At 35.8% G+C, this 25,124-nt stretch overlaps 1 protein-coding gene across 2 annotated transcripts; it reads right to left on the minus strand.

Moving 5' to 3' along the window:
- LOC109713104 (adenylyl-sulfate kinase 3-like) lies at positions 15,955 to 24,182 on the minus strand. Of its 2 annotated transcripts, none has more exons than XM_020237068.1 (7): positions 23,896 to 24,179; positions 23,254 to 23,406; positions 21,850 to 21,999; positions 21,525 to 21,643; positions 21,356 to 21,440; positions 17,717 to 17,763; positions 15,955 to 16,402 (listed from the first exon to the last, which is right to left on the minus strand). In XM_020237068.1, the coding sequence occupies exons 2-7, from the start codon at positions 23,384 to 23,386 to the stop codon at positions 16,304 to 16,306; spliced, it is 633 nt and encodes a 210-aa protein (XP_020092657.1). In that variant the 5' UTR covers positions 23,387 to 23,406; positions 23,896 to 24,179; the 3' UTR covers positions 15,955 to 16,303. The 2 variants fall into 2 exon arrangements, with proteins under 2 accessions (XP_020092657.1, XP_020092658.1); XM_020237069.1 differs by having other exon boundaries at positions 16,304 to 16,402; positions 23,254 to 23,427; positions 23,896 to 24,182.

The raw sequence follows: 25,124 nt of genomic DNA on the forward strand, positions 1-25,124 counted from the left end.
CAACCATTAAAATTACTAATTTTGAAACCTTTTGATCATTAGGTAAATGATGTCGAAAAGATTTAAAATTTGATTTCTAGATACTTCAAGTGATATAGATCATGTTCAACGGTGCCGATCGTCGATTTGAAAGCTCCATTATCGAAAACAAATGGGTAGCAACGAAGCCCGTTTGCTACCGATAGCATTCCAGCTCAACTATATATATGTGTGTGTGTGTGTGTGTGTGTGTTCGGCTGTGATACTATCAATAGTACCAAGCGTTTTGTGCTATCAAGTTTTTTCCGCCGTTAGATTTAACACTTTGACTATTTTCACTCGTTAGATTATATTATTAAACCAATAACTCACTCAACCCTAGGGGGCCCACATCATCCTAACCGCACATCTCTTAATCCAATGGCTAAAAACTTGGTAGCACCAATATCTTGGTGCTATTAATAGGCTGATATACTATCGGTAGCACGGAGGCCTCCATGCAACTATGTTGTTTTCAATGATGCGGCTTCCATATTGACGATTAACTACGTTAGACTTGCTCTACATTATTAAAAGTATTTGGAAACTAAATTTCATAATTTTTCGATATCATTTAGCTAGTGATCAAAGGTGTTAAAATTGACAATTTTAATAGTCGATGTGATGCGTTTGTGAATTTAACGGTGTAAAATAATTCAAATCTGATAAAATTTTTATAGAAGATTTCTTTTACTATTTAGAGTAAGATCCATAACTCTGATTTTAAATTCAAGTCTTTTATCATCATTTTTTATAAGATTTTTATTTTCAGCCGTTTATTTTTAGACTACTTGTTTAATAGGTAAATGATGTCGAAAAATTATAAAATTTAGTTTCCTAATACTTCAATAGTGTAGATCAAGTCTAACGGAGCCGATCGTCGATTTGGAAGCTACATCATTGAAAACAACTTGGTAGCACGGAGGCCTCCGTGGCTATTTTGGTTGAAAACTACAATTCATAAGTTTATATTATTTAGCTATGTGATGAAAAGGTCTCAAATAACAATTTAATGACCGCTGTGTTACGTTTTTTGAATTTAAACAGTATAAAACATAATCCAAATCTAATGAATGTTTATGAAATTGTTTTTTTAGCTATTTAGAGTAAGATCAGTACTGTTGAATTTTAAATTCAAGTCTGTATATCATATTTTTGATGAATCTTATACTTTAGTCCGTTCATTTTGACTGCTCATCTGCATAGGTAAGATAATATCAAAAATTATAAAATTTAGTTTTCCAAATAGCTTTCAAATTGTTAGATCAAAGTCTAACGCGTAGCTGATACGTGCGATTAGAAGCGCGAGCTTTCGTTTGCCACCGATAGTGAATATCAGCCCGCCTGACTCTCTGCTCATCTCATGATCCGTTCTCTATTTCTCTTCTCGCTCCCCCTGATATCTTCCGCCCCCTCCCATCTCTCCCCCTCCACATCTCTCCTCCGCCCTCCCCGGTGCTCTGTCTCTCCTGCTCTGTCCTCTGTCTCTATAACTATATATTATATATATATTATCTATATATATAATATATATATAGTATCGTATAATTATATATATATACTACTTATAAAAGCGTGAGTTTTAAATTTTTTTTCCTTTCCAAAAATATCTCTATCTTTTTTACTAATATTTTCATGTCGAGTAATTTTCAACCATTTATTTGAAATAAATCTTCAAATAATAATTTATTCTCAAATATAGATTTAAATTTCTACCATTGGATATCATAATAAAAGTATCTGTCTCTTTTGTTGACGAAAATACCCTACATATTCGTTATCTCTTATCTACGCGTTTCTCAAATATTTTCTTCCCCTACACATCCGTTATCTCCTATTTACGCATTTATCAAATATTTTTTTCCTACCCACCAATCATGTAATAGGTCAAATTAAATTTATCTCAAATCTAACGTAATATCTGCTAATCATATAATACATAAAATTAAATTTATCTCCTATCTAACATAATACCCGCCAATCAAATCATGTAATATGTAAAATTAAATTTATCTCATATCCACCATTTTTCTCAAATATTTTCTTTCTCAAACGTAATACACGCCAATCATGCAGTACTCAAAATTAAATTTTAAATTTCTAATGGCCACCAATTTGATAATTTACATTTTAATTCATAATAGTAAATTTTCTTATATGAGATAGTAGATTTAATTTTGATGAGTATTAAAATTTGTCGCGCCATAGAAACGTTAAATATTGCTAAAAAAATTTTAATACCCGCCCAATCAAAACTAAATCGTTAATTAAATATAATTTTTAATATCTATACTACTTATAAAAGCATGAGTTTTAAATTTTTTTCTCTTACCAAAAATATCTCTATCTTTTTTACTAATATTTTAATGTCCAGTAATTTTTAACCATTCATTTTAAATAAATCTTCAAATAATAATTTATTCTCAAATATAGATTTAAATTTTTACTATTGGATCTCATCCAACGAAATAAATCTTCAAATAATAATTTATTTTCAAATATAAATTTATATTTTTACTATTGGATCTCATCCAACGAATAAAAATAAAAGTATCTGTCACTTTTGTTGACAAAAATATCCTACATATTCGTTATCTCTTATCTACGCGTTTCTCAAATATTTTCTTCCTATCCGCCAATCATGTAATACGTAAAATTAAATTTATCTTAAATCTAACGTAATATCTGCCAATCATATCTCCTATCTAGCATAATACCCGCCAATCATGTAATATGTAAAATTAAATTTATCTTATAGCCACGCGTTTTCTCAAATATTTTCTTTCTCAAATGTAATACTCGACAATCACGTAGTACTCAAAATTAAATTTTAAATTTGTAATGCCTGCCAATTTGATAATTTACATTTTAATTCATAATAATAGATTTTCTTATGCGAGATAGTAGATTTAATTTTAATGAGTATTAAAATTTGCCGCACCATAGAAGCGTTACATATTGCTAAAAAATTTTAATACTCGCCCAATCAAAATTAAATCGTTAATTAAATATAATTTTTAATATTTTTAGTAAAATATTCAAGTAATATCCGCTAAAATATTCTATGCGTTTCTCAAATATAGAGTATATCTTAATACCCTCACATATAATATCTACAGTATCTAATCTTATCTCATCATAATACTTATAATGTCACGCCCCGAGACCGCTACCAATTTGGTCCGGTTCGGGCGCGTCGAATAGACGCCGAACGGACAGCACCTCCCCTATCCGCCCAAGGCTCAACAACAGATCGAGTACAAGAATTTACCCAGGAATTTAAATTCTATAAGTACACAATCAACGAAGGGCACAACTTGTGCCCACAGCTAAGAGCAAGTAATCCACAAGCAATACAAGTGAAATAAAGAGAGATCTACTAGCTATTACATCACATTTGCATTCTTTTTATAATTACATCTTTCCCAAAATGGATACATGTTCATCTCAATTATATCATTAGCTCTTCCAAAAACATAAAGCATCTAGATACAAAATGGTACTCTAATGTATAAAGGAAGCTACTATACTACTGCTCGGACGCAATGCCTTTGCCACGATCCTCGCCCGGCGCGCCTGCACTCGACCCTGTAATGAAATGGGGTGAGAACTATCTTCCATAATTCCCAGTGGGCTCGGCCGCCAACTTCGCCGATCTCCCCACTAGGTCCAAGTGGGTAAAGTAACAACAGATAGATAGATATATATATATATCTAAAACAGTAAATGACATAATAGGAAAGCTATGCTACTATGCCCATAATCAGAGATACGAATGCATGCATCATTTAGTAAAGGTTTACTATCATGCTACTATGTCCAATTCAACCATGTTCAACGACGGTTTATTCTTTTATTTACCCAATCCATGGCGAATCCCTTGAGGTCGCCCTCGACTCACATCCTCATCCCGTTGGGTAAGGAGACTTAACTCGCTCTCAAACCCGGGATTGTCTGCGGACATCAACTCTGTCCTGATCGCCCGACACTCCGGAGTACTCGACGACATGGATGGCTATACGACCCCGGATGGCTATACTACCCCAATAACAGACCGTGAGCTTGATCTATCCTCTCCACTTGAGGACACCCTACGAATTAGGGCCAACAATTCTCTCAGAACTCAACTATTCCGACAATCATGCATATGTGCTTAGCTATACTAAGTTCTTTGTTCACGAGTCATTCACTAGGGAATCCTCCTATCCCTATATTCACGTACCACTAGTGTCATAATACACTACATTAGATGCCACTTGTTTTGTTCACATATCAATTATATGCCACTCGTTATATCACTAATCATCATCGAGTTCATCTCTTTCCTTTAGCACTATAGGATTCAATGTTCCGACCCAATCCTTACCTATCCAATTTACCAAGTATTCAACTCACACTAGGTTATCATTTAGAAAGCATAAGGAAAAGGTGTTATCATGCAATCCTACAATGTATATGCAAGAGATGAAATTTCATATGTTCTAAGACATAATAAGGAGTTCGGTTGCTTCGGGATGACACCCCCCACCTTTTGTCGATGTAGAGGTTCTAGAAACACTTCCCAACGAACGTTACGACGATGTCTCGGCCTCCTAGGTCGAAACTAAGCTTGGTCGGCCTTGTTTTGCCGATATCTTCTCACCCGTTCGATGAATCGCGATTCTGACTTCGCCAACGCGTTTAGACACCTATCAATTAGGTTTAGGCACTATCAATTGAGATCAAACCCTTCTAGTAACCAAATCCCCAATTTGGGTGCCCTAGGTTTGCATTTATGCTAAGCCATCACTTCAAAACCCTTGATTCTAGCTCTAAACACTTGTTAAGAATGCTAGGGGTCCATTTGACCCATTTACAAAGCTAAAAACTCAAAACCCTAGGTTTCTACCATTAGGGTTGAGAAGCTTACCTCCAGGCTAGCTCCAATGGAAGGAAAGGAAGAGAAGAAGATGGTGATGGTGATCTCCTTCAAGTTCCCCTCATTCTTCTTCTTCTCCTTTTCCTTCTTCTTCTCCTTCTTTTCTAGGGAGAGAGAGAGAGAGAGAGTGTTTGAAGGGAAATGAGAGAGGGAGAGTGGGTGATCTCCCCTCTATATCCCTAACTCATGTAACAATTGCAGCCAAGCCCTTCCACTTTGCTTCTCTCAGCCTGCCCAGACTGGGCATTTCTCGCGCACGGGGACCGGTCCTTCTACGGGAGGATCGGTCCCCGAGAGCATCCCAGGCAGGCAGAGGGCTTTCTGCCAGCCTCCACGCGTACGGGGACCGGTCCCTCTTTCCGGAGACCGGTCCCCGAGAGCAATGCTCTCGCAGGACACTTACGGGAACTGGTCCTCCACTGGGAGACCAGTCCCAACTGGGACTCCACACTGCTTACAGGGACCGGTCTCTCCCGCTAGGGACCGGTCCCCGAGAGCAGACTTGTGCGCAGAGGGTTTTCCCTGCGCAGCAAGCTTACGGGAACCGGTCCCTCAGGCCAGGGACCAGTCCCCGAGAGCCTAATCTGCACTTAAAAGTGCAGATTTGCACTATTTGCTCTCGTGGACTCCAGCTCCAATGCACTTTTGGTGCTTGGACATCTTCGGCTTTTCTGAAGCATACCCACTCGACAATTAGTCGATTCTGGACGAAGTACAACTCTCGGATTTCGAGAATTCACTTCCTTACATATAACACAATGCCTGTCGAAATATTTTACGCATTTCTAAAATATGAAGCATATCTTAATACCTTCATATATAATATCCAATCTTATCTCATCATAATACTTATCAAACAATATATAGAGCATATCTTTTTTTGGTAGCATAGCTATCACGCCCCGCGACCGCCAGTTTGGTCGGTTCGGGCACGTCGATCAGACGTCGAACGGACAGCACCTCTCCTGTCCGCCCAAGGCTAAACAACAAAGTCATGTACATCAAGTTGCCCAGGTAAACTTAAACAACATACATGATCAATGCGAGTGTACATACAAGCATACAAGAAAGCAAAGGAGAGATAGTTCTAACTATTACATTTCATTCAACCATTTACATCTTGTTTACATTTATATCTCCCAAAATGTATATATAAGGTCTACATATCCATCTCACAACATGCACAACTCTCCAAATTATATAAACATCATGTCCTCTCACATACATAGGGTACTTTAATGCAAAATGAAAAGCTACTAGCTATTAGGGCGCTATGCCCTTACCGCGATCCTCGTCCGGAGCGCTCGAACTCGGACCTGCAACAAAGTGGGGTGAGAACTATGAATAGTTCCCAGTGGGTTCGGCCGCCGACTCCGCCGATCTTCCCACTAAGTCTAAACAGGCATAAGTAGATAGATAAATATATGGAAACAACTACTACATAGTAACAGAACTTGCAAGTAAACTACTATGCCTTCATATGATAGGAAATGTATGAAGTGTCCATCTAGCAACGAAATCTACTATCATGCTAGTATGCTTCAAGAACATCAAGGATATAATTGCGACATGGCTATGTAAACTACTAACATATCAATATGTCTACTCATGGTATGAATGCAAATCTACTATGTCATGCATGTTCATTACCAAATCAACTTGGCTAACCCGAATGTTCGCCCCGACTCAAATCTCAAATCTCATAGGTGAGGAGTTACCCCGCCCTTATCCCACCCGAGACCGTCTGCAGGACAACTACGTCTGCCCCTCATGTGACAACTCCGGAGTGCACCGCTTGGGTGGAGCGACCATAGCCAAGCTTAAAATAAACTATGTGAGTATGATCCAATCCTCGTCAACTGAGGATACCCTATCAACTAGGGTTATCAATTACTCGGGAACTCAACTCTCCCTATGTTTAAATATCATAGTGTTCTACTACACTAAATTCAAATGCCACTCGTTTACATCATTATGTTGTAAGTGTCTCAACTACACTAATTTACATGCCACTCGTTCATGTTTTAAGTGCTTCCACTACACTAGTTCACATGTCATTGATTTTCATAAACATAAGATTAAGTTCATCACTTATCTTTATCGCTATAGGGTTCTATATCACAAGACCTTATTCTCATGCATCCTAAGTTCACGCGTCAAGCCCACAATGCTACACTACCAAGGCACATGCAAAGAATGGAAATGCAACTATCCAAACACCCTATCATGCATAACACCAACATGTGAAAATATGATCAATAATGTAACTTGGACATAGAGGGAAGTCCAACTGCTTCGGGATGACACCACCCACCTCTTGGTGATGCCGCGACACTAGAAATCCGGTCTTGCGATTTTTGGACGCCACCTCGGCCTTCCAGGCAAAAACGAAGCCAAAACGATCCTTTTCCTCAATATCTTCGCGTAGCCTCGTCGAATTGCCGAACCGAGGCCACCAATGCGTCAGAACACCTAACAATTAGGTTTACATAGGTTCAATTTAGATCAAACCCTAACATTCTGAAAAATCCCAATCGGAACCCTAGTATACAACTATTGTAAGAATTCATCATACAACCTTGTGATTCAAGCAATAATCATCTATTTAGCACCTAAGGGTTCCACTAAAACCAATTCTCGAGTATATGATTCACACCCTAGAGATCTACCATTAAAGGGCAATAAGCTTACCTCAAAAGCTTACTCTAATGGTGAGGAAGAAGATGAAGAAGATGAAAACCCACTTCCAAGCTTTCTTCGCCACCAACCCTTTCTCTTGCTTCCCACCTTCAAGAGAGAGAAAGAGAGCTTAGATAGAGAGAGACCTTTCTCCTAGGGTTGCAAATATGAGGGGAAATGAGAGGGATGCAAGAAGGCCCCATTCGTACACTCCTCATATGTGCACAATTGCACCTAACACCTTCCACATAACACTATTACAACTTTCAGTTTAGCTTTCAGAATATGATACTTTTCGCCAGAGCCTTTCTGAATGTCCGTTTGCGCTCAAATTTGATAGTCAGGCTCGGTTTAACTTAAGAAGAAGAAAGATATCTTAACTTCTCAGTTTCGACCATTTATTGTCTCCGAAAGCTCTACCGAACTAAAATCTCTAGCAGATAGCAGTCAGATTTTATTTTCCACTTTTCGGGTGTCGGAATGACATGAAACTTTAAATCTAACCTCATAAAAATAATTCCGACATATTTTCATATTTTCATAATTTTCTGACACTGAATTTTCTGCTAAAAGATCAGTCCCGTTTCTCACAGAAAATTCTAAATCTTCTGTTTCCATTCCGATTTCAGCACAAGTCATTTCCGACTTATACTTTACTTCTTCAAGTCCAAAAAAAATAGTATCTCACACTATTTTTATTTGTATTTACTTTTATATTAAAATTCAGTACATTACAATATCTTTTGGTATTTTCTCATTTTCATCTATACGTTTCTCAAATATAAAGTATATATTTTTTTAGTAATATTTTTTTTTTTCATTTTCACCTATATTTTTTCTAAATATTTTTAAATATTTTTTTTAGTAATATCATTTCTCATTTATCCCCGTTGTTAGCAAGTATATCTTCATCGTCCTCCTCATCGTCATCATCATCACCGTCGCCGGCATATTGGCGCCTTCGCCACCTTCGCCACCTTCGCCACAATTGTAGAGGTATTTTGATCCCATCTGAATATTTATCTTTTTTAATGTGCTTTTATACTGTTTTAGCATATCTTATTTTAATATTTTTTTTATTTTCATCTACACGTTTCTCAAATATAAAGCATATATTTTTCTAGTAATATCCTTTTTACTTATCACACAATATATAGAGCATATCTTTTTTTTTGATAGCATATCTTTTGGTATTTTCTCATTTTCACCTATACGTTTCTCAAATACATAGTATATACTTTTTTCAGTAATATTTTTTTTTATTTTCACCAATATTTTTCTCAAATATTTTTAAATATTTTTTTTAGTAATACCCTTTCTCATTTGTCCCTATTGTCGGCAGGTGGTTGTCATCGTCCTGCTCATCGTCATCATCATCATCGTCGCCGGCATATTGTCGCCTTCGCTACCTTCGCCACAATTGGAGAGGTATTTTGATCCCATCTGAATATTTCTCTTTTTTAATGTGCCTTTATATTGTTTTAGTATATCTTATTTTAGTATTTTCTCATTTTTTACCTATATGTTTCTTAAATATAAAGCATATATTTTTTTTAGTAAAATCCTTTTTTATTTCGACCTATATTTTTCTTGAATATTCTCAAAATAGTCATCGTCCTCCTCATCGTCATCATCATCACTGGCACCGGCACATTGTTGCCTTCGCCACTTCGCCACAGTAGGCGAAGTATTTTGATTTCACCTGAAAATTTCTTTTTTAATGTGTCTTTATACTGTTTTAGCATTTTTTTTTTTAATATTTTCTCATTTTTACCTATATGTGTCACGTCCCGAATTACACGTTTCTTCGGGCACGCCAACAGACCCGCTGTATACATAGGAATTTTTCCTGTATACGAAGCGATAGCTGTACCTGTACCTGTAATCATACAAAACTACAACTAGTAGTATAGAGCTACTAGCAGAACTGTAAACATAAGTAAATAAACATCAGGTTCACTATACATAGCCTCCAGATACAACATCACTCGCTCCAGCGAGTATCTAATATCAATATGTACATNTACCAAGGGCTTAGTATTATTGATAGTATAGTAGCATATATATATATATATATATATATATATATATAACCTCGAGAGGTTCAAGTATATACAAAAATGTCTACTACAACACTCGCTCCAGCGAGTACCCAGACAACAATCATATGTACATAAATATCCTAAACTTACCTGTGAAAGGTACTCCTCTAGCCCTGCAACTCGTCTGGACGGAATCTAGCTCGCAACTCCCTTTCCACGATCAATATCAGGAAGAGCAGCAGCCACAGAAGATGACTCTGCAAAAAAGGGTCAACAACTGGGTGTGAGAACTACTGCAAAAAAAAGTAGTCTTCAGTGGGTACCGCTACTGACCTCAACGGCTCACCCACTAAGTCTACAGAAAGTATACAGGAAGATAGTAAAGGAAGCTGATACAAACCCTACAGCTATATGCCACTATACTATTATTAACCAATACTAGCTATCTATAGATGTAAACATGATACAAACTCTGACCTAATCTCACTAGGGACTATGAACACACCCGTCCCGCCTGCCGAAGCTACATCAACTACCACCACGCTGGGTTGTTAGTGGAGAGCAAGTCCAATCAAGACACTACGACATCAACGCAAACGCACAAAGCCCGACTCCGGAGTGGCACTCGTGGACTCTACCGAATCGAGTATGCAAGCGTATCTCTGCCGAGCTCAATCAGGCTCTCATAAGCTATAATCAAAGCAAATGGGTCTAACCGATCTAACAACTGATTTAACAACCAAAGCAAATGGCACAATCTGATGCAAAAAATAGAAATCTGGGCCCACCGTCAACCGCGACGGCACCCGACAGTCCGAAACAGACTACACACAACTGTAAAATAAGCTCGGCATCCCAGCACGACCGTAAATTCATCCTACACTAATCTGAGTATCCACCGCGTACAAACTGCGGCGATACAAACAAACTACAGCTCTTAAAACTAAATCTGATAGTTTTCAGAAAGTGACAGTGTAGAATCTAACAGTTTTCTCCTAAGTCAATTCCAAGTCCAACATATAAATTAAACTACTAGCTTAACTCCAAATTCAGATTTAATCACTAATCCATGAATTCGAGTACTAGCAAGAAACTACACAATTAATACATGTCGACGATACTAAAATTTAGAAGATATTCTGACGATTTCGGTAAACTTCAACCCACCTCTAAAAGCTAGTCCAACCACGGTAGAAAGTCGAGAGAAGGAAAACCCCGCGCTCGCCCGGCCTCCAAACAATGCAACCGCCACGCTCGCGCTTTCGAACGGCTCCCCGGCGCAACGTCAACGTCGATCCGAGCTCAAACCATGGCCTCCACCACGCTCGGGTCCGCCAACTAGAAAGAGAGAGGGAAAGGAGAAGAAGAACCGACCAAGACCCCTCTCTGTCAATATAAAGGCTGGGATAAACATTGGGTTGATCGACACATTAAAGGACAAAAATGCCCTTCACCAACTCAAAATCCCAGCTGGAGTACCGGTACCAGATTTGGTTATCGGTACTCGGCCTCTCAGCCCACAGCTTCGCACATCGGGTATCAGTACCAGCCCTATGCTGTACCGGTACTCAGCACCACAGTGGCAAACCCGAGAGCAGTCTGTTCTGGAAATACACTGGTGTACCGGTACTTCCCTGCGTGGTACCGGTACTTGGCACTGAAAATCTGCACTTTGCAAATTCCAATGTCAAAACACTGCTCTTGCGTTGCACTGAGTCCGTTTTACGTCCATTTCGCGCCAAAATGACTCGAACTTGTCCCGACACTCTCCAGATGTGTCGACAAGTCTCAGATGCTGAAATCCACGGGCAACCCAAAAATCAGGGTTGCTACAATATGTTTCTCAAATATAAAGTATATATTTTTTTTAGTAATATCCTTTTTTATTTTCACCTATATTTTTTTTCAAATATTCTCAAATATTTTTTTAGTAATATCCTTTCTCATTTATCTCTGTCATCGGTACCGGCACATCGTCATCGTCTTCCTCATCGTATTCGTCGTCACCGGCTCCGGCACATTATCGCCTACGCCGCCTTTGCCACCTTCACCACATATACTACTACAGTTTTTCTCAGATGTTGTAGCAATGGTTGTCCAAATCAATCACTCCCTATTTGTATGAAGTCATAGTGTAATCGTTCTAAATGTGAAGTTGTGATAATGGATAAACAGTAAAGTGTTTCCACTTTTATCATTTCATATGAAAAAAAAATTATTAATAACTAATTTTTTGGATAGATTTGAAGTATGAATCGAATTAGATTGATCCTCTGGGACAAGATGGTGCTAACATAGACGCTATTGTAAAAATTCAGTTATTGTATTAACAGCAATGCACGTTAATATCGATAATTAGGGTAAATATACTTTTTTAATATTTTATTTTTTCTGTAGTATTTTAAATTTATTTATCAAAATTAATTTATTTAGCGACGAGTTTTGCGAGTAAAGTTGTGCTTAATCCACCTATTCCAGAAACTCAAGAAATAAAATTAAGATAAAAATTTTTACTTATGTGAATTCTTATTAAATTTTTATTTTTTATTAATTTTATCTATCTCGATGATTTATTAATGTTTACTTTATTTTTTTTCTTACTTTCAGTATATTTTGCATATAAGCAATGACGGCCAGGAAGATAAATATTTTTTAAGTAATGGTAAAAAATTCATACTTTATTTCAACTTTTTTATCTGTTAAATAATGAAATAATGGTGACATTTTTAGTTAGTTTAGTGACAGATTTTGTGTATTTTTTTTTATGGTACTGTGATGGATTTTGTGTTTTTTTCTTTGATAATATTGTAATTCTATTTCTTATTTCTGTCATTTTATTTTAATAATAATTAAATATTATATATCAAATTTATAATATTTATTTATAAAAAATTTATTTTTTAGTATTTGTGCAACGTGCATTGCACGTGCACTTCACTAGTATATATATATATATATATATATATATATATATATATAGTGCGGCTAATAAAAATCTTACAAAATATAATGATATGACATTAAAATTTTAGATCAAATTTATTGATCTTATTTTATATGGTATAAAGAATTTTCTATCAAAATTTCATGTAATTTGAATATTTTTACACCGTTAAACTTGCAACCGGCTCACCACGGCCATTAAAATTATTGATTTTGAGCCCCTTCGATCACTAGGCAAATGATATCGAAAAATCACAAAATTTATTTTCTAGGTACTTCAAATACTCTAGATCAACTCTAACGGAGCCGATCGTCGATTCGAAAGTCCGAACATCGAAAACAACTTGAAAGTACGGAGAGCTCCATGCTTCCATAAGCATACCAGCCCACTCTCTCTCTCTCTCTCTCTCTCTCTCTCTCTCTCTATATATATATATATAGGGTTAATTGCATACAGCTCTCTGTAAATATAGCGAATTATAAATACATCCCTATAAAGTTCAACTTTCTTATATTATTCCTACAAAAATTCTAATATTTTCAAATATACTCTTACCATTAGAATTCGTTAAAAAAATTTAGTTAACTATCGGTGAAATACTTAACTTTGATTAGTCAATGAGGTAAATGAGTTGAGCTAGAATATTTTTAAAAGCACCAAGGCGTCGGTGCTTTTAGATATATAATCTTTGGATAAAGATATTGTAGGGCATAGTTATATGGAGAGAGAGAGAGAGAGCTAGGCTATTATATTTTTGAAAATACAAAAGTTTCTGTATCTTCAAGTTACTTTTTATGATGGTGTATCCGATTCAATGAACTACTCCGTTAGACATCAGACATGATCCACTGTATTTGAACTACTTAGAAGTCAAATTTCATAATATTTTGACTTTATTTGTCTAGTGAACGAATAGTTTCAAAATAAACAGCTGAAATAAAAATCTCATAAAAAATAATAATTTCAAATCAGAAGTACTAATCTTGCTTTTGACGATAAGTAATTTTTTTTATTGAAATTTAACTAATTTGGATTGTTCTATATTGTTAAACTTACATATGTGTCACATAGGCCATTAAAATAGTGATTTTTAAAACCCTTTGATCATTTGACAAATGATGTCAAAAAATTATGAAATTTGATTTCTAAATAGTTTTAATGGCGTTGGTATGTCTAACTGAGCCGATCGTCGAATCGGATGTTTTATCATCGAACATGATGTAAAAGCATTGGCACCTCCGTGCTTTCAAAAACACAGGAGACATACTATATATAAAGAGAGAGTAAGACTTCTGTGCTATTAGGAGCACAACAACTATTATACTCCTAATATATATAGCCATTTTATGAGAAAGTGATGTTTAGATATGTGATGTCAGCATGTTTTTAAAAATATGTTAAATTGAATCCGAAATAATTTAAATTGAATAGTATTAACTTATTTTCACCATATTTCAAATTGAATAGTATTAACTATTTTTCAACAAAAAAAAACATAAAACAATTAACAATTACTGACTAATAGACAATTAAATTTAAAAACTTTCAACTTAATAAATTAAATAAATATAAATTTAAAAAATTAGAAGTTAAGGAAGTGTCAATTAAAAAAAAATGACTTTGAGGAGGCCATTTAATAATGTAGGTGAGAGAGTCACCATACATTTTTACATACAGAAAATGCTTTGCTTACTAACAAATTTTTATAACATTTTACATAGGCAAACTTGGCAACCTCGCATTAGTTTTTCTTTGACAACTCCAATACCATTATAATCGTAAACTAAACTAATATTTTGTGAATTATATCAGCAATTTAGTTAAAGAGTAATACTACACTTACAGACAAATTCTACAACTTTTATAAACTTGCATACGTGGTTATATTTAGTTGATAGAAAGGCATCAATTACAAGTGATAATTGTCATTTATAAGATTAATAATACAAGAAAAATACTTCTTGTATACCCAAAAGGGAGGGGGATAGATCTTTCGCACTCTATCCAAAATAGTTTCTCGTAAAAAAAAAAAAAAAAAAAATGATGTGATAAATAGAGTATTAATGATTTTTGGATAGAGTGGGGGTAGCATTGCTCATGAGAGAATAAGAACATGATGAAATTCTAAATTTCATAAATTATTATAAAATTTGTTGTTTATACAAGCATAGCAGTTTTCTTAACTAAAATTCTCCTAGTTACAGTGTTTGTAAATTATACCAAAAGGACAAAAGTTGGGCACAAGGGGTAACCCACACACAATAATTGTTGTCATTTCAAGGGTACTGTGTAATAAAAAGTTGCAGAAAAATGTGGATGGTAGTGATGATTTGTGGTCTAAGGAAGTAGCAATAATAGTCTAACCTGCTTCCAAAATACCCCATGTGCTGACAATCCTCTCTGCTGAAACCATATCATGTTTAATGCAAAGGTCTCCTCCCATCAATAGAGCCAAATTTATCAACCTGTAAAAAACAAAATTAAAAAAAAAAAAATGGCTTGCATAAAAAATATAACCATGTGAATAACTCTTGCTTGAACCCTAACTCCTCTTGCCTTTCCTATAGGCAAAACGCTTTGGGTTCCCACAATGTCGCCTAGCTAACACATGAACAATATATAAGGACAATATTCAAAAAACATATAACACTCTTTACATAATAGTAATAACTAACAAAGCTGACCTAATCCAATTCCTGAGTTTCTCCATTTTTAGATAGAATCACAGATATTATACATTAACTGAATCAATGAAAATAAATGAAACTACTTGCAATGTATCCCACCAGAATTTCCAAACAAAGCATAAGACAAGAAAAATATTTTATTAAATTCATCCCAACACCCATCAAATGTCCTGTCAAGTCATATCCCAATCAGATTGAAACAGATATTACTTTGATCTGCACCTTCTGCCTACTTACTATTTACTTCATTCATATCATGTCTCCTTATAATGTACCATAAAATAAAGTATCCCGTCAAAACCATATTAAGATACAGCAGAATGAAACACAAATCAATACTGTTGCTACTGAACACTTCAACCCTTCGATTGAAATCTAAATTACACAAACAAGAAAAGCACTGATCAAGATCACACCAAACCGAATCTCAAGAAGACTTTATCACTCCATTTTTGCCAATCTATTCTTTAACCAAGCCCTAGTTTAGAACAAAGCTGATTTCGATTTTGAGTCAGGAATGAACACAGCAAATCATTGGCTGAGCTCGGTCATTATACTGCTCTGTTGCTCAGAGTAGCCAAACAACCGCAAAAAAGAATGCAAAATGCTCCGCGTATATGTTGGATGTATAGTTAACAAAAAAGGTATTCACCACACCCAACAATAAGCTCAATAAAAGGTGATAAAGCACTTCATCTTTTCAGGCAAATAATCCAATTATCACTGTATTTTCTTCCAGTGATATACACATAGGGAAAGCTAGTAAAACAAAGTAACAATATTCAATAAGCAATTTAAAACAAATTACAAAGTAAAAAAATTGAATAATGAATAATTACATTAGATTTGCACCTACGCCTCTTTAGGAAGCATGATTCATACACACCAATTAGAACAACCCTCCTGTTGCCACCCTTTCCGAAAACAAGATTCATACATAACAATTACAAGGACACTTACGGTTAATGGTTGCAAATTATTTTCCTCCAAAAGAAAGGTTTCCGACATCCATTTGCTACTCTTGTAGAAAGCCTTTCTCCTCTAAATAAGTAACAACATGTCCTGCCATGGCACAAGGGGAGGGGCACACTCCGTTCTCTTGTTGTATTTCTATCTGCATAGGCCCACAAATATCTTGTCAAAATGATCTAAAAATATATTGTGGATGAGCAGAAGAGTGAAACATTAATGTAGAAACGGTCAACTGCCACTTTTTAGTTCATTTGTTTGATTAAAAGGTCTTTTATTTATTAGTCCCTCATTTCCTGCAAATAATGATTGGTTCTTAGAAACGTCGAATGCTATGCATCATGTTTGATGCATGGATAATCGATTTAAATGCTATAACATCAAAATTGAATTGATACTTGATAGTACTAGACCCCAAATACTGTTGATAGTTCCTAGCTTCAACTCAAAGAAATGATATTTGATGAGTTAATTCGACCAATTCCAATTGGAAATCCATTCAAAAGCTGGCTTTGGAAATTAAAGCCAGTAAGTTCTACATTTCAGTAGTGAACCTCGACCCCTCTTCCTGAATGGAAATACAATCTAACCACCAAAAATATTGAGAGAAAACTTGACAGATCAGGCTAAAATTAAACTTACGTCATTAAACAGATGCGTTCTAAACAAACAAAGGTTTATCTTGTTAGTGCAAAGTTGCAAACTAGTATGACAAGAAAATATACTCATTTTTAAGTTTTTTGGACTTCTTAACCAAACTAATATGAAATAACAAATCCACCTCACATTTAAAGGGGCAATTAAAAATTAATATCCTCTTTCAGTTGGCTCCTGGACATCAGCATTAATGTTGTTCTCCTGAACATCAACCTAGCTTTGAAAAATAATTAAGCCAAGAAAAGCCAGAATTTCCACATATAATTATAGCTGAGATAAGTTTAATTTCATATAATTCATTGCTTTTTACTTAAATTAGAATCCATTACATTTTCTTTTCTTCATCAACAATGTATCACGCTATATTTTTATTTTCCATCCAGCTTCTCTTCAAAACCAATGTCAACACTGCCTCATACCTCATTACAATTTTAGTAGATATTCTACATACAATGTATCATACCTCATCAGCTTAGAATTTGGTGTATAACATGAATTCATAAAATTGCGAGTTCTTGTACTAGAACTTGTTACATTCAGAAGAAATTTTTAGTATAATTTTGTCCAACTGGGGATTAACAATGTAACAGCCGTTTGCTTGATCTAACATATATTGTTCAGGACAGCTGATGAAAATCAGAAATACCAACTTCTCTACGTCTTTCATGAATGAAATTGTGCTGGGATAGAGAAATAGCCATTGCGAGGAAGTATTTTGGCTAATGCTCGGCATGGACATGGGGATCAACGCATGAGAAAAGAAAGAGAAAAAAAACTACATACTTTAGGGTCAATAGTGTACCTCACAATTCAATGGTGGCTCATAAGGATCATCTATTCCAGTAAAACCTGCAACAACAAATTACTTACAACGTATGGCTGAAAGAACCGAAACAAAACAATAAAGAAGACAGAAATGTCAATCACCCGTATAGTTGTTATTTAACAGAGAAAAAAAGAAAATGTTGATTTTGACTTTTGATCATATCTACAAGCATTCGAAGGTCTTAATTGGGTGGGTTGAATTCGGGTCCATTTATAGTCTTTAGTTTACTACAACATAAATAGGTTTTCCAAATTGACCCAGTTATATGGAACTGGATATTGAAAAAAATAAGAATGTACTTCAAGTAATCAACATACTCTGATATAAACAATAACCATAACGACAGCAGGGACTTTCAAGAAACCAGTCATAAGAGCATAACAGTCCCTACAATATAACAATATTTCGTCGAAGTCCCTAAAATCTTGTTTGCAAAAGAGTTCCTCAATCGTCATTTTTCATTCATATTAGTCTCTTTAAGTATCTTCAACCCATGTTATTTGGGGAATTAAAAGTTTAGTTTTCCCTTAGGGTTTTTTTTCTAGGTTTCAAGTTTCTTCAAGATTTCCACTCATGATCCCACTCTCTCTCTCTCTCCATATATACTCTAACACCATTAAAATCTTCATCCATATGAGAATCTTTGAAGAAATTGGGTAGTTTGAATTGTTAGGTTGAAGAAAGTATCTTCCTTTGTTTTAATTGAATCGTGAGTTATATGTAGTACATGATGGCTATCCTTTTCCCGCTTAACAATTCTTAACATTGAAATTATAAATGGAGATGAGGTGCTTGAAATTTTTGGATAATGCTTGAATAGAATTATTAGATAATATAGAAAAAATATCAAATGTTTTGTTCATCGTAGTAAATTAATACCATTATTTAATATCCTCATGGAGCATTATTATAACAAGTTTTTAAACGTAACTGGAGGGACTAATATGAACAACTAGTATGGTTTGTGAGATTAACGTATTAATAACAGGTTTCCAGGGCCTTATAACTAATAATGATAGATTTGAGGAACTCATATGCTAAAAGCCCAATAAGTGAACCACATTTGAGCGGCTGCAAGCGAAACAATAAGAAGATGAACTAAGGCAGTGTTCAGCATTTGTTACTTCGTTTGCTCTTTTTTTTTTGCAAGTTCTATTAGATTCTCGGCACCAAAAAATGGGTTCTTTATTCTTAGTATTGTTGATTTGTTTGCAAAATCATAAACATGGCTAAAGCAACAATTTTCAGGGGAAAATAATATCATTAATTTTCCTTTGAGGCATTTTAGCTGTGCTGTGATTCCATGAATGTTTGATCCAGGAGCACTCCAAGCGATTGTAGTCAAAGAAAGCTAGTTAACTTTTGTAGAAGTTTCCAAATGGAAATGCTTAATTCAGCATACTTCTGGCCTGATCAGAGTATAATCAAATGACCCAAGTAAAAGTGATTAAAAGGTTAAGAGTTGGCAATACTTCATTAGCTAGCCAGCATTTCTTTCATTCAATTCTGGTCGTAGCTGTGATATCATATCGAACAAGCCAACTTGCTATCTAGTATTAGTAGCTTGAAATGGGCCTTTAACAATTTAATCTGAAATGCTTAAGCCTGAGTAGGTTAGTAGGTTAGAAAAGCCTGCACCTTCCAAACCACTCCAGCACTGCTCATTTTCAGCTTGGATCAAGCTCCCTCCTTTAGAAAATAAGACCAGCTCAAACCAGGAATTTAAGCTTGATTTGCTTAAGGAGACAAGCTCACAGTGACTTGGCTTACTCAAGTTCAGCAAGGAAAAGCCTCACATATCAATATATCTATTTGTCATTATAATAGTTATCGGACAGTTGTATATAATGAGGCTTAGTGTTGTGGTTAGCTTTGTACTACTCTTGTCCCCAAGTCACATGATCAAACCTCCAAGCAAACAACCTATAGAATTTCTTGTTTCCCCGGTGCTACAGCTTTCTATTGTACTAGAGGACTAGCTGAACTGTGTAGAGCACAAATGTGAGATATATTATAGGATGAGACAAGCTGCACTGAGCTGACATCTTTTGCTCAGGTTGTCTCCCACCACTTGTACTCAATGCAACCAATTGAGCATGAGCTTGCTCTGAAGAACAGCGTGTGAAGCTCGAGTTGGGACTTTTCTAGCTCGTACTGAAGATCTTGAGCCAAGCATCAAACAATACTACAGTAATCTCGAGTCAAGTCAAGATAACCTCACTTTGCTCAAGCTCAGCCAATACTAGGCCAAATAATGTATCACTGTCCTTGTCCTCATATATCTGAGTGGAACCCCATATTCTAATGTGGGACTATGTCAGGTGTGTCAGCGGTTTTGTCTCACGTGGATATACAGAGGCAGACCAGAAATTCATTAAACAGTCAATGGGAGCATATCTAGGTCACATTGAAAACTTACAAGGCAACATTTTCATATCTCATTTGATATATAGCTGAGAATTATAACAGACCTTTGGTTAGGGGATATGTACAGACCATGTGCATTTTATCAATAAGCCCAAACTAAAGCCTAAGTTGATAATGTGGTAAGAGTACTTAAGACTCACATGAATTGTCTTAAGGAAAATTTCTCAATTTCAAGGTTATGAATGAACAGCTTGTGAAAAGAAGTCTGTTTTATTGAAACTCTTTTAGATTGTGTGTTTCTGCTGACAATCACACTCTATATATGTTACCTCAGTGGTTCTGACTGCAATATAAAAGATCATACATAGTTATATACATATTTTAATTTGGAATGATATGTTTACCTACCACCTATATAGGTTTAAATTCCAGAAACCTTTCCTGAGGACTTATATATGATGCCGAGTACATATTTTCATTCCTACAGTGATTGACTTTAGTGTAGACTCTCAACTTACAAGGTGATGTTACTCATTCAGATGTGGATTCTTTTTATTTCCAAACTTTGCAACCAGATTATTCAAGCGCATTTTGACAACATAGGTGGTACACAAACACTTCCATTTCGAGGATTCTAAATGAAGTCGCTGAACTTTTAAGAGTGAGGTGTTCACTGTCAGTATTAAAAAAGGGATTGTAGATATGTGACTAAATAATATAAAGTATTTAGGTCTCATTTGACTGCACTTATGTTTTACTACTTATCAACTAAAGTTCTATGTGATTGTATTTTGTTGCTAAACAAAGCCCAAAGAAGTAGACATTGTAGAGTTTGCAAACACTCCAACATCCACCAGCACATTCAATCACATAAAACTTGAGTAGAGAAACCAAGAAAATAGAAAAAGGAAAAAGATAAGAGCAGTAGTGTAGCCAAAGGAGACCCTAGATATTTGTTATAGATCTGATTTGTTGTTAATTGTAGTGTAATATTACACACTATCATTAGGTTGCTATTTTCAGTACTTCCGAGTCACATGACATGGCAATATAAATCATCATTTTGGTTGCATGAGACATCCTTAAACTAATCTACGAATGAATAAACAACACTAGCATCTCAAAGAACTAAACATATGCAAGAACACACTCTGTTTGTTTTCTCATTCCATATTAAAAGGCTCAGGTTTTCCAAAATCCAAAGAAGGCTCATATTCATCAACGAAGTAATAGCTATGGGAAGCTTACCTCTAATTTTTCCTTCACGAGCAAGCTTGTAAAGGCCCTTTGGATCCCTTGCTTCACATAGTTCTAAAGGCATATTCATGTAAACCTGCAGACAAATTTTTTTTAAAAAAAAATACGAATCATTTACTAGATGGCCTTAGTCAGGACAGAGAGAGTAGGGAATACTAACTTCGATGAAACTAGCATCTGGTAGCAGAGCACGACAAGTGTCACGATCTCTCCTGTATGGAGAAATTAAACTTGCAATACAGATTAAACCTGCATCTGCAAAGAGCTTTGCCACTTCACCTGTTTTAAAAAAAAATGTATCAACAAACAGTAATTATGTTAGTATGAAATGAATTGCCACTTCACCTGTTTTAAAAAAAAATGTATCAACAAACAGTAATTATGTTAGTATGAAATGAAAATTTAATAAAACGAGTCTTGCAGTAAACAGCAATAGTGTGACTTTGTAAATGCTTTCTTCACAGAGAACAGCAAGATATACTTACCAACCCGGCGAATATTTTCTGCACGGTCTTCTGCCTTGAAGCCGAGATCCTTGTTTAGCCCATGCCTAAGGTTGTCACCATCAAGGACGTATGCAAGCTTTCCTCTACAGTGCAGCTCCCTACCTAGTGTACATGCTAAGGTGCTTTTCCCTTGGAAAACACAAAATGGCCACAAATTGGTTGTAAACAAATCAGTCAATATTGAAAAAGAATCATTTAAATATAAGCTGTTTGATGCTTTATCAAAGACAGCTGTAAACTAAGACATGCAAATTGCAATGAACTAGCTGAATGAAAAGCTAATTCGACTTGAAACCTGTATGAGAAATACCCTGTCATACTAAAATGAAACAACCTAACGTGATTGAAGTTTGCTTCGAAAGAACGAATATATCGTTGGGAGTTTAATCACATCAACAAGAAGAAAATGAATAAGGCTATCTTATTTGCCATGCATCAGTAATGCCCAAGTTCTTTTGTTCAATCAGAAAAAACCATCTTTATTGTTTACTAACATCAAATAGTCACTCCTGAATAAACTAGTTAGATCACATCAAGCTTAATGGGTTAGACAGAAAAAAAAAAAAAAAAAAAAAAAAAAAAAAAAAAAAAAAAAAAAAATCCTAGAATTCCGCAAACTGGCATGATGCATCAACTACCCAAAAAACAGCATGGAACCATAACTTGTCTTCTACAGGTTACCACCCTTGTAACTCTGTTTTCTTGCATAACAAAGTTATTCTTACGGTCCTGTGGTTTTTCTCCCCTGGATAGGGGTTTCTACGTAAATTGGTACCTCATTTACGTTATTGCTTGTGTTTTCAGCTGTGATACCTTGTGTTTATGTGTGGTTTCCTGTTTTATCAAGTATTTGATTGTGTTCTGTTTCCGACAGCCGGGGTTGTCTTGTTCTTTTTTTTTTATAGCATTTCGACTGCACATAAGGTGCTTGTGAAATTGCCTGTTAGAACGAGTTTTAGTTCTTAAAAACCTATTCATGCCTCTAGATCTTGTAATTAGACTGATCCCGAACACTTGTGCAAGATTAAACACTAGGCAAATCAGGAGCTATGTTTGCTCCCCGCTCGAGACCTTGTAATTCAAAACAAAGTTATCAGAACAAATAACCGTAGATTTCATTTGATAAAAATTAAAGCCATTAAAGTTTGCAAACTTTTCGCTATTTACGAACTAGAATAAGCCAAATCGAAAAAATTTCGATTTAAACAAAAGATCTGCATGCGCAAGCTCCTGATTCACAAATGATTCGAAACAGAAACGCATTTTGAACGGCCGAATTCAGAAACCGAAGCAAATGATGCAATGATGATACCCTTTCACAACTCATGTTTGCAAACTAGAGATACAACAGCAAAACAGAATCAAGAAGGACCAAAAATTCACCTGACCCACTGAGGCCTGTGATCCAAACAACACACCCTTTCTGCTTCAACAACTTCTGCCTGTCGGCCTTTCCGACCGGGCAGTCATGCCAGAAGATGTTTGCAGACTTCCCTATGGCAGCTGCCGAATTCATCCCTCTGTCTTCTTCCCCACCTGCCCATCACCCCATTGCCACTTACAATTCATGCATACATATGAAGCATTAACTTTTCATCCTTTTTTTGAAATAATAATAATAATAATAATAATAACTATGTAGATCCCACCCATAATGGAGACTCTCTCCATTTGAAGAATTAAATGAAATAAAAGAGAAATTAATAGACAAAATAGAAAATGAATCAAGGAGTACCTTAGAGATCCCAAATTATTTTTCCGTTTCTCTTTTCTTTTTTGGTGTCTTAGTTAATTTGAATTCGGCAAAAATTCGGTACGGGATATAATACGAATAAAATTCGTATTCTAATTTTTAAATTCGTTGAAAAATACGGCTTAAAAAACGGATTCACCAGTAATTTGGATACACGATTTACACAGAAATTATACGTTCACCAATTAATAATAATTCGGAATAAAAAATTCGGCTATTAAATTCTTCTTCCCCAATGCGGAGCAGAAAATCAGTGGATCCAAACAGCTTACCTGGATTCAATTTTGGCCCGGGGCAGGGAGGGTTTCGAACTTCTGATGGCGAGCTGCGAGAGGGTTCCGATGGCGAGCGGCGCGCGGCGAGCGGCCCCGGGGTGGGGAGGGTTCTGAAGAATCCGAAGTTTCAATGGCGAGCGGCGCGTGGCTCCGCGGGGGCTTCTCCGATCGCGAGCGGCCGGTCGGGAGGGGCGCGAGGGAGGAGGGGAGTGAGAGGGGCTAGGTCACACTTTGAGCGAGAGGAGAGGCGAGCGTTTTCTGCTGGAGCTTTTTTTTTTTTTTTTTTTTTTTTTTTTTTTTTTTGACCGAGCGGGCGGGTTTTTTGGGACGAATAATACGGGGGTCCGCGAATTATTAGCAAAAAACGTATATACGGGCTGTTTAATTGGGTTATCGAATTATTCGCGAATTAACTAACTAAGCTTTCCAGAGGAAAAAGAGAAATTGACTGCTGTTACCTTCTTTTTGTAGAGTTGGGGGAATGGAGAGGATGGGAGACGGCCCGCGAGCAGGGGTGTAAATAAGCCGAATACAAGCTGGCTCGTTAAAGTATCAAGCCGAAAAATTCAGTTCGTGTAAACAAGCCGAACACGAGCCGAAAACCAACCCCGAGCCTGGCTCCCACAGAGGCTGCGCCAACAAATAGATAATGTTAAAAACATGATTGAATATATGTAAAAAATAAATTTATAAAATCTTATCTATTAGACTTTGATCTAATAGTTGAAACTTTATATATAAATGAGTTTTTTTATAATTAAACTGGCATTTACATTTTTATTTTGCTAAAAATTAAATAATAAAAATATATATTATATATAATTATTTATTTATATATAAAAATATAAATTAAATAAATTATATAAATATAAAATATATGTATTCGAACTGTTATCGGGACTTTTTTCAAAAATAACCCTGTGAAATTTCGTAATTGCCAAAATAATCCTGTGAAACTTTTATTTGTAAAACTAACCCTCCTCTCGCCACCTCAACCGCCAGGTCAGCGTTTCTCACAAAGACAGTGATTCGTTCACCGTCTTTGGGACGCATCTTGAAGGCGGTGAGTGGTTCACCATCTTCTCTAGGCGTGGACCATTTACCGCCTTCTCAGCAATTCCCCGCGTATCACCGCCTTCTCAACAATTCTCCGCGTAGCTTAAGGTGCCTCGAGAAGACGGTGACTCGTTTACCGCCTTAACAAAGGCGGTGAATCGTTTACCGCC

This window comes from Ananas comosus, linkage group 7 (assembly GCF_001540865.1).
Source record: "Ananas comosus cultivar F153 linkage group 7, ASM154086v1, whole genome shotgun sequence".
NCBI lineage: Eukaryota > Viridiplantae > Streptophyta > Magnoliopsida > Poales > Bromeliaceae > Ananas > Ananas comosus.

Bases quoted from the DNA above. Each gene is read 5' to 3' on its own strand.
- LOC109713104 (XM_020237068.1), bottom strand. From the start codon at position 23,386: ATGAATTCGGCAGCTGCCATAGGGAAGTCTGCAAACATCTTCTGGCAT. The intron at 21,441-21,524 runs GTTAGTATTCCC...ATTTGTCTGCAG, and splicing joins CAGATGCTAGTTTCATCGAA to GTTTACATGAATATGCCTTT. The intron at 17,764-21,355 runs GTAAGCTTCCCA...TTGTTGTTGCAG, and splicing joins TCGTGAAGGAAAAATTAGAG to GTTTTACTGGAATAGATGAT.